The 10,275-nt window shown below is 59.1% G+C and overlaps 1 protein-coding gene across 1 annotated transcript in view; it reads left to right on the plus strand.

Annotated features, from left to right (window-relative positions):
- The window catches only part of CACNA2D2 (calcium voltage-gated channel auxiliary subunit alpha2delta 2), a 156,056-nt gene that overhangs the window by 142,691 nt on the left and 3,090 nt on the right, over positions 1 to 10,275 (plus strand). Inside the window, exons 7-20 of the mRNA XM_011364753.1 lie at positions 271 to 320; positions 506 to 595; positions 806 to 877; positions 1,087 to 1,161; positions 2,365 to 2,439; positions 2,518 to 2,589; positions 2,666 to 2,737; positions 2,848 to 2,909; positions 3,689 to 3,765; positions 4,972 to 4,992; positions 7,721 to 7,781; positions 9,810 to 9,907; positions 10,068 to 10,158; positions 10,255 to 10,270. Coding sequence (XP_011363055.1) covers positions 271 to 320; positions 506 to 595; positions 806 to 877; positions 1,087 to 1,161; positions 2,365 to 2,439; positions 2,518 to 2,589; positions 2,666 to 2,737; positions 2,848 to 2,909; positions 3,689 to 3,765; positions 4,972 to 4,992; positions 7,721 to 7,781; positions 9,810 to 9,907; positions 10,068 to 10,158; positions 10,255 to 10,270 — 932 coding nt within the window. The remainder of the gene's footprint in view (positions 1 to 270; positions 321 to 505; positions 596 to 805; positions 878 to 1,086; positions 1,162 to 2,364; positions 2,440 to 2,517; positions 2,590 to 2,665; positions 2,738 to 2,847; positions 2,910 to 3,688; positions 3,766 to 4,971; positions 4,993 to 7,720; positions 7,782 to 9,809; positions 9,908 to 10,067; positions 10,159 to 10,254; positions 10,271 to 10,275) is intronic.

The raw sequence follows: 10,275 nt of genomic DNA on the forward strand, positions 1-10,275 counted from the left end.
AATTAGGGACTTTAGGCCTCAGGTTCCTGTCTTCACCCCAGCTCTGCTTCCTTATTACCCTTACTTACACTCACAGCCTCTTGCATAGTATCGGCCCCACTGACAGAGCAATAGCAGGGAGCACTGAAGGGCCATGATTCAGAGGGAACGACACCCGAGAAAGGGACCGAGACAAGTCAGGACTGCAGACGCACCCCAGGGAGCAGGGCCCCCTGTGCCTCGGGTCCTCAGCACCACCCAGGGCCACCTCTGCCTCCCCTTCCCTCACAGGTTACTATTTTGAGATCCCTTCCATCGGCGCCATCCGCATCAACACACAGGTGAGACTGTGGGGGGCCCCCTCCTCCTCCTCCCAGCCCCCTGCTTCTGCAGAGACAGCACCAGTGATGGTCTGCTCTGGTGTGTGAGCGCCCCCTGGTGGCGAGCTGACACATGGGGAGGCAGAACAGGGAGGACAGAGTGGGAAGGGTAGACTCATGACCCCTGCCCACCATCCCCTCCCCAGGAATATCTGGACGTACTGGGCAGGCCCATGGTGCTGGCGGGCAAAGAGGCCAAGCAGGTGCAATGGACCAACGTGTATGAAGATGCGCTGGTAAGTTCTCTGGGCGAGGAAAGGGTGGAGCTGGCGACCTTCTTCCACGGATGTGCCCACAAGGTCAAGTCCCTTGAGGGTCCCCTTCCCGGGGTGAACCAAACAGAGGAGCAAGAGAAGTGGCCTGCACCTCAGCCTCCGCCCTGAACACTTGGGGCGGGGGCATGGCTGGCCACAGGAGGCCGACCCATCATCTTCCTCTCCCTTTAGGGTCTGGGATTGGTGGTGACAGGGACCCTACCTGTATTCAACCTGACGCAGGATGGCCCTGGGGAAAAGAAGGTGAGGTCCCTCGCTGAGTAAGGACGAGGTCTGCCTGGGAGGGTTGGGCATGCCCATAACATGTCTGGGACGGAGGCAGGATAGGGAGGCCTACAAGCTGGACAGGGGCAGCTGCTTGCGAGAACAGCTTGAGGCCTTGGGCATGGGGGGTGGGCAGAGGCCCTCCTATGGCACTGAGTCCATTGCAGACCTCCTGCCTCTGCTCCCAGAACCAGCTGATCCTGGGCGTGATGGGCATCGATGTGGCTCTGAATGACATCAAGAAGCTGACTCCCAACTACACGGTGAGCATCAAGCTGCACATCCACCCCACTCTGCCTCCCTTGAGGACACAGCCAGACACAGCAGAGGAGACTTATGGCGATTACAGCACCTCCATGGAGACCTCTGAGTTCAGGCAGTCAGGGAAGGCTTCCGGAGGAGGCGCCCCTGGCCCTAGAGCTAAGGTCATCAGACCGTCTGTAAAGGGCCAGACTAGGACTATATGAGGCTCTGCCAGCCTAAATACTCATACTCAGTTCTGCTGTTGTCCTGGGAAAACACAAACAAATGGGCGTGGTCATGCTCTAGCACCAGTTTGTTTGTGGATCCTGAAATTTGAATTTCAGATAATTTTCATGTCATAAAATATAATTCTTTCTGTCTTCTTCAAGCATTTAAAAATGTAAAAACTATTCTTAGTTCAGCCATACAGTAAGAGGCGGCAGGCCAGGTGTGGCCCATGGGCAGTAGTTTGCCAACCCCCAGGCTGTCACATAGGCAGGAGTGTCCTGGGGACAAAGGAGGAGAAGGTCTACCTTGGAGGCGGAGGGAACTCTCTGGGCAAAGTCTCGAAGGTGAAAAATAGAGTCATAAGCTGGAGAAGGAGCAGCATCAGTGTGGCGGGCCCAGGGCCTGTGGCGAAGGGAGTTTGGGTCTTGGTTGTGAAAGGCATGGGGGATGAGCTGTGTCGGACCACATCCTGAAACCTGGCCACATGAAGGCCCCAAGGCATTGGGCTCCATGTGCAGTGATAAAATGGCCCAGAGGTAAAAGCAAGTCCAAGGTCTCACTTACTCCTGGAAGGGATGCCTGGAAGGGATGCCCAGGCCTGTGGGATTCCAATTCTACTGAGACGGGGACCAAGAGGTGACATAGTGGGGAGGTGAGTGGGAAGCAGCAACAGCCTGTGGGGCCAGTAGAGACGGAGCAGCCTGGCCGACTGACAGCTCCATGAGAAGCAGGGGTGGGCTGAGAACTACAGAAGGCCAAACGAATCTGGCCGCATGGAGCTGGGCAGCTTCGGCCAGGCCTGGTGCATGAGGGGCGCCAGCCTGCTGGGCATGGCTTGAGAAGCAGGCTTGGGGCCGAGTGGCATGTGGGTGCCTGGCCCAGGCAGGCAGACGGCACCCCTCAGCGGCATGGAAGGCAGGACAAGGAAGAGCTCCGGAGCCCGGGGAACCCCTGCCCAGCCCTCCAAGCCCTGAGCCCCCAATCTACACCCCCAGCTTGGAGCCAACGGCTACGTGTTTGCCATTGACCTGAACGGCTATGTGTTGCTGCACCCCAACCTCAAGCCCCAGGTGAGCCAGGTGGGTGGCCCGGAGGGGAGTAAACAGTTCCAGATGAGAACTCCTGACTTCCTGCCATACCTCTCACAGACCACCAACTTCCGGGAGCCTGTGACTCTGGACTTCCTGGACGCAGAGCTGGAGGATGAGAACAAGGAGGAGGTGAAGAGGGGAATGGGGAGGGGGAGCACCCAGAACAGAGGAGGGTGGGCCTGCCTCACATCTCTGGCCCTTCCAGATCCGTCGGAGCATGATCGACGGCTACAAGGGCCACAAGCAGATCAGAACATTGGTCAAGTCCCTGGACGAGGTGAGACGGTGGCTGGCGGAGGAGGGAGAGAGAGCCGAGGCGGGCATCCTCCTCCCACCGCCCCGCCCCTACCCGCTAGCCCAAGCACCTGACCCAGCCCCTTCTCCCAGAGGTACATAGACGAGGTGCTGAGGAACTACACCTGGGTGCCTATAAGGAGCACCAACTACAGGTGAGTGATGCCAAGGCTGGGCGGGCAGGGAGGGGCAGCCCCCACATCCGGAATCCGAGCCCAGCTGTCCCCTCCTCTACCCCGGTGTGCCAAATCCCAGTGGGGCACCAGCAGCCAGGCCTGCTCACTTCTCACCCCATGACACTCAGTCCCCAAGGGCCTCTCACTGGCCTTTCAGGAACCACCTCCTGGGAGCACAGGACAGAGACGAGACAGTGCATCTGTCTTGTCTCCCTGTGGCCCGCCACCCTCTCATGTCCCCCCCACCTGGATTGTATCCCTGGGTATCTGTCCCAGGATGTCATCCTCAGCACATGCACAGCCTGGGGGCAGGCCCCCTGTGGGGCAGGCCCCGGCAGTGCAAGCTGTCCCTTGCACACCCCAGTGCCAGCTGGTGCTGCCCTCACTATGGTAGCGCCAACCCTGCTTTCAGCCGGCTTTCACATGGCCCGGGTCTCTGGGGACTGTGGATCCCCCTCCCACAGCAGCCTAGCTCCTTGACAGTGTTCTGCCCCTCGTGACTTTGCTGCTGGGACAGATACCCAGGGGGAGGAGGCTGGCTGGGCAGGTGGTGTGTTGGGGGAGGTGGCTGGGGGTAAGGGGCGGGGTGGGGATTTGCTTCGGGGCTGGTAGTTCTGAGGCCTCCAGGAGAATTTGGCGAATGGAGGGTCCAGGACCCTAGGCCATGACTCTCCCATCTGACGGCCAGGGGAGGGGGGCACCAGTATGGCCCACCTCTCCCCAGCGGTGACTTGCGCCCCTCCCCTCCCTCCTCCCAGCTTGGGGCTCGTGCTCCCTCCCTACAGCACCTTCTACCTCCAAGCCAACCTCAGCGACCAGATCCTGCAGGTCAAGTGTAAGTGGCCAGCCCCTGCCTGCGCGCTGCACCCCTGCCTCTGCCCTGCACCCTGGCCGGCCCCAGGCAACGTAGCCAGCCGCTTGCGGCCAGGCAGCCCCTCCTGCCCAGTCTGCCCACCCCCCAGGCACCCCCAGGCTGGGGCACCAGCCCAGAAAGTCTGTGGAAATCTGCATGCTCGCCTTCTCTCAGATTTGGTTCCAGACCGTTCTCTCATAGTTTCTGTTGAGGTTGTTTTTGGTTTCTCCCGCTCCGTGTCTCCCCTCCTTAGCCTGCCTCCCGCACACCCTGGGGGCTGCGTTCCCTGAAGACACCCCTCCTCTCCTCCCTCTGTCCCGTCTCCCCGTGGCTCTCTCCCCCTGCGGTACCACCCGCAGGGGCTCCCTCTGGCCCCTCTGCCATTCCCAGGACTCACCCTCCTCACCCTCCGCCTCACCTCAGCCCTCGCCTCTGGCTCCCTCCCCTCCCTGCCAGCCCCGGCTCCCTCCCTGACTCTCTCTGCCCTTTCTTCTTCCTCCCTCCCTCTTCCTTCCTCCTCCTCTCCCTGCCTCGCTCCCTCTTTTCTTCCTTCCCTCCCTCCTCTTTCCTCTCCCTGCACCCCCACCTTCTCGGTCTCCCTCCCTCTCTTCCCCTCCTTTCTGCTCACCCCCTCCATGTCTCTTCCCCACATTCCCTGCCTCCCTCTCCCCTACCCAGAACCCCTCCTCCCCTCCTCCCCTCCTCTCCCTCTCTCTCCCTCCCTCTCCCGGCCTCCCCCAGCTCCGCGTCCTTCCTCCAGTCCGTCCCTCTCTCACGCTCCCTCCTTCCTTTCCTCCCTCTCCCACTCTTCTGCCTGTGGCTCATCCTGCATGTCCTGCTCACCCTGGGCCTCCCCCAAGAGTCCCCGGAGCCTGTGGCCCCGCCTGCCCACCGCCCGAGGTCACTGGGAGGGAGGCTGGGGCTCCGGCCCCACCGGGCGTCCCCACCTGCCTGGCCGACTGGGGCTCATCTCCTTTGAGTTTTCTCGCTCTCTCTTTCTCTCTCATGTCGTTTTTTTTGCAAGAAGTTTCCTTTCGGTATGATGATGAGACACAATATTTTCATTCAAACAGCCATTGAATAAAATATTGTTTGTGCCCCTCCCCTTCCCCCTCCCCCTTTTCGTTTGTTTTTGTGTTTGTGTTGTTTTTTGTTTTCCTCGCTTTCTCTCTTGGTGGACTGTCCCAGTGCCAATCAGCAAACTGAAGGGCAAGTATATTCAGAACCAGTGCACCCTCCTCTCCCCACCCCACCTGCCCTCACACCCCTGCTTGCCCCCCTCCCTGCCCAGGACCAGCCACACCCTGCTCTCCAGGGCCCCCCTCCCAGCATCCCCTTTGGCTCCTCTAGTTCTTGCCTTTCCTCTGATCCCTGAACCCCTCTTAGAGCCAGCAGCCCTTCCCCCCCGCCAGCCCCACCGGCAGGATAGTTCTCCAGCGGATTCTGAGAGCTCAGGCCCCGCCTTATCCTCCTCACTCCCTCTGGGCAGGCCCCTGTCCCCACTTCCTACCTTCTCTGTCTCTTCAAGACAACTCAACAGTGGGGACAGGGCTGAATGCCTCTGTACCACCTTCTACCCAACAGTAAGGGGCCTGAGATGCAGGGGGTAGATCAGTCCTCAAAGGGACTCATGTGAGGCTTATGGGAAAGGACCAACCACACAAGGCTTCCTCTGGGGTAGTTCTCCCTCCTCTGATCTCTGTCGGTGGCTCCAGAAGCTGGCAGTGGTCCCAAGAAGAGATAGAAGACTTTGGAAGCCTCGTGCCCTGACCCTGAGGTAGAGAGGCAGGATAGGGCAGCAGTCAGGCCCCCGGGAGAACCCCACCATCCTGGGCGCTGGCCAAGGTGCTGAATTCCTGTCCCCTACCTCTCTTCACAGCTCCCAGAGACCTTGCTAAGGCCGCTGGCCGACTCGCTGCTCCTGGGGAGGGTGGTCAAGCTGAGGAAGGTGTTCCCCTGGGAGATAGAGGCAGACTCAGGGGCTGTGGGCCTGGCCAGGAATGCAGGGGGGACTATCTGGACCCCAAAGGCCAGCACAAAACTTGGAGGGAATCAGGCCGGATGGGAAGAAAAAGGTTCTTTCTGGCACTCACAGGTACCCAGGCCAGAGGCTTCCCGGAAAGGCAGGCAGTGAACTCATAGATCCTGGCGAGAACAGGGGGTGTGGGAGAGCAGCACATGAGGGTCTCTCCTGCTGGTGCACAGGGAGACACCCCTCCCAGGGAACACCTGGGCAGATGGGGCATGGAGAGGTGAGGGGATGTCCTATCCCTGGTCCCCATGGTCTGGAAGCAGGAGCTCCCCAGGAAGCCCTAAGGGCCCTGTCCTGCCTAGTCCAGCAAAGAGGCCAGGGTGGGGTGGGGGACATGCCCTACCTCCACTGGCTTGAGTTGTCTTTTCTCCCCCTCCCAAACCCCTCCCACTGACCCCAGAAATGCAGGGCCCTGGTAACAGCGACAACCATAGCATAGTCTCCTTCCTGTTCCCCCACCTCCTTTTTCTTTCTCCTCCTCCCCTCCCACCCCTACCCCTTCCCTGTCGGCTTGTGTCCAAACCCTTGCCTCACAGTCCTATCAGAAAGCAACAGTCCAACCAGTGACTGCTCGGCCCCTCCAGGCACCCCAATCTCCTCTCCCCAGAACTTTGCAGTGCATTGTGGGTGTATTTGGGAATAAGGAAGACCCCTCTTCTACAAAAATAAAGCCCTGGGGTGACCGACAGGTTGGACTCTGGGTAAAAGGGTGGGAAAGTGGACTGCCCAGAGTGCGACAGGCTGAGAGCAGATGGACACCCCCCAGATGCAGACCAGCAAGGTGGCCAGTCCAGAGAGAGGCCAAAGAGGATCCCCAGTGGCTACATCCCGATTCACTCACAGACCTACACAGAGACACTCGCATACCTACACACGCGCTCGCACGTATGCAAATGCAAACACACATGTTCTCGTGCACATATGCACTCACACATGTTCATTCCCACACATATACGCTGGCCCAATTGGTGGATCCCTCAGCAGCACCTTCACCCTACACCTTCTCCAGAGCCCCCAGCATTCCTCCCTGGCTGCTCTGAGCCCAGACAGGTCCTAGGCAGTGAGAAGACTTAGCCCTTCTTACCCACCTGCGCTCATGCGCCCAAGCCCAAGAGGGCAGGTGTGCAGGTTCAAGCAGCCCACCTTTCTCCTCCCAGCTCCTAGACTCTCCTCCTGAAATGTGGGAACATTCACAGGCACCTCGAGGGTCTCCCCTCAGCCAGCTACCCCAGAAAGGATCTCCAGACCCCACAATGCACTTCGGCCCACCCCCAGCTGCCCACACCGTCTCTGGTTGGACTGTCTGTGCCCGTGAGAAAACCCCTCGGTTTGGCCATGTTGATGCCTGACACAGAACAAAAGCGAGACCTACCAAAATGCAAACAGCTGCAGCAAAGAAAGAGAGATAAAAATCCGCAGCCAAAAGCCAATCCCCTTCCTCAAAGTCTCTTTGGAGGAGAAGGGAGCTCCGCATGCGGTTTTTTCCATTATGGATCAGATAAGAGCAAGACTGGCGCCTCCCCCAGACCATGCATATATATAGCAGTGTGTGTATATATATATGTGTGTGTGTGTGTCCGTGTATATGTGCTATACAGCCGTATGGAAGCATATACAGCCACGCCAAGGGACTCACTGCCGACAGAGGACCAGGCCCGGGCAACATATTGGCTATAACTGCCCTCCTCCTGCAATGCTGTAGTCTCCACAGGCCCTCCACCCCTCCCCACCCACCCCTTCTCTTTGGCTCGAACTTGAACGTGGAATTGGCGGGTTCCCTATTTGCTGGTGTCTCCCCCACCCTCAAGTCACCCCCTTCCCTGTCCCTCCAACCCCTTCAGCTCTAAGCCTCTTGGCCTTCCGCCTCCCCAGCCCCCGCCGGATAACCCCCCGTTTCTGTTGCAGATTTTGAGTTCCTGCTCCCCAGCAGCTTTGAGTCTGAAGGACATGTTTTCATTGCTCCCAGGTAGCTTGCGTGTGGCCTTGCTGAGGTGTCCTCCCCCATCCTGACTGCCCTGGCCCGCCTCCTGCACTGCTGCCTGGAGCTCTGTGTGTCTGTGTCCTGTGCGGTGTCACCTCCTCCCCACGCATAGCCCCGTATGTGCAGCCATGCGCATACCCGGGCCATGTAGCCGAACCAGGCAGCAGTGGCCAGCTGCCCATAGCTCCGGCTCCCACTGGGCTTAGGGTGGCAGGGCTCTGGACCCTCTGCCGATGTTCCCCACCCTCCCAAGCAACTGGAAGGAGCCCTTTCTGCCCTGGGTCGGCTGTCCGCAGCACGCCCCACAATGGGCAGCTGCTGCTCTGGTTTGTGGTGCCCTCCCCACCTCCACCCTGCACCCTGTCCGTGTCCTGTGTCAGTGTTTGTGTGGGTCTGGGGACCAAGCCAGCCAGATTCCCTGTCGGCAGTGCCGAGTCCAGGTGTGGTGGCTCACTGAGGACGGGGCGGGAGAGGGGACAGGGCCTTTGAGGAGCTGCTCTGACAAGCGAGGGGTCAGAGCCCAGGCCTGGTGCGTCCCTCAAGTGCACGCAGCATGAACACACACATTCTCAAGTGCATACCCTCTGCCTGAAGGCCCACGTTTGAGGCCGGCGGGCCCCCAGATGGTAAAGCCCTCCCTTGTGACCTAGGCTTTGGATGAGGGCAGGTGGGTGCAGCCAACAGAGACCCACGAGCACTCTCAGGGACCACACGGGGGCTCTGGACACGCCTAACCTCTGTGTGTGCACGTGTGTGCATGCACCCACAAATTTCTCTGTGACTCTCCGTAGATGTTTGTATTTGTGAGTCATCGTGGACATTTGTAAGAGTCTGAGTGTAAATGTGGAGTGGGCTGTGTGTCATCAGTGACTGTGGAAATGCGTGAAAAGTCCTGTGTAGCTTACAAGACCCCGAGGGAGCTCTCTGAGGACAGGGACTGTTTGTTTTTGTCACTTCTGTGTCTTCAGCTCTGGAGAGCTCAATAAATATGTGTTGGGTGAGTGAATAAAGTAACCCACAAATATAAATGTACACATGGGGGACTGCAGGTGACTTGTATCACAAACCCAACTGCGTGAGTGTCACTCTGGGTATATCAGGCGTGGCCTCCATACACACAAGTACAGCACAAAGGCCCTGGGGGCCAGGGAGCAAGTGGGGCTGAGACACAGTCCCAGAGACCGTCACCAAGCTGTGGGCCCTAGCAGAGCCTGGGAAAGCAGCACATTTTAAAAAATCCTACAAAATTGCTGCCATATGGGCCATTGGGGAAGTCTCTGGCGGCAGGGGTGTAAGTGAGAAGTTGGGCAGGAGAGACAGCCCCATCGCCAAGACTTCCTGGGGAGCAGAGCCTGAGCAGGCCTCTGCACACCCCACAGCCTCTGTGCCCTCTGAGCCCCACGAGGGCCCTGAGGAGGTGAGGGATTCGGCCTGTCCACCTCTGGGGCAAGAGCATTCCAGGCAGAGGGAACAGCCAGTCTGAGGACCCAGGTGTTCCCAGTGACTTCCTGACGTACTCTGTGGAATGATTAAAAAAAAAAATAAAAATACAGGCTCAGAGAACTTGAGTGAGTTGCCCAAAGGCACCTGCCAGGAAGCAGGATGAAGGCAAGATGAAGTCTTAAACTCTGTTGACTGAGCTGGTGCTCGGACTCCGCCCACCCTGTGCTCATGGACCCATACAGCAGACAGATGGGCAAGCCCGCCAGGTGGGCCTCCCAGGTGCTCCATCTGGGTCCAGATACACAAGAGAGGTGGGAGACTCTGCAGGGCCGTGCCCAGGATGGAAAACCTACCAGCCTGGAGGAAGCAGACCATTCTATCATCTCTGCCCCTAGTCAGACCTGGGAGCCTGCCAGGCATGTAGCTGCTGCCACCCGTAAGCATATACCTGCCCCTCCCTGAGGTTTGGGCATCTCAGCAAACAGCCAAGCACACCTGTTGAGAAGCCTCGACACTCTGCCCTGTCCAGCCCCCCAAGCCCATTCTTCTTGCCCCCACCCCACCCCCCAGAGAGTATTGCAAGGACCTGAATGCTTCAGACAACAACACCGAGTTCCTGAAAAACTTCATCGAGCTTATGGAGAAAGTGACCCCAGACTCCAAGCAGTGTGAGTGCCTGGTGGGGCAGCCCTGAGGAATCCTGGGAACAGGCAGGGCCCGAGCCAAAGGCAGGGCCTGGGCCATGTCACTGGGGAGCCTTGTGGGGAGGTGGGGAGTGGACAGGGAGCCACGAGAAGACGCCCCTCCTCCCTTGCCTTCCTGTTCTAGGCAACAACTTCCTTCTGCACAACCTGATCTTGGACACAGGCATCACACAGCAGTTGGTGGAGCGCGTGTGGCGGGACCAGGATCTTAACACGTAGGCACCACCCAGGCCGGAGGCTGGGATGGGCGCAGGGGCCCCGGCCATGCCCTACAGAAGACAGGCCTGTGACCTCACCCCTTTTGCCCTCAGGTACAGCCTTCTGGCCGTGTT

Source organism: Pteropus vampyrus, unplaced genomic scaffold (assembly GCF_000151845.1).
Source record: "Pteropus vampyrus isolate Shadow unplaced genomic scaffold, Pvam_2.0 Scaffold100, whole genome shotgun sequence".
Lineage (NCBI taxonomy): Eukaryota > Metazoa > Chordata > Mammalia > Chiroptera > Pteropodidae > Pteropus > Pteropus vampyrus.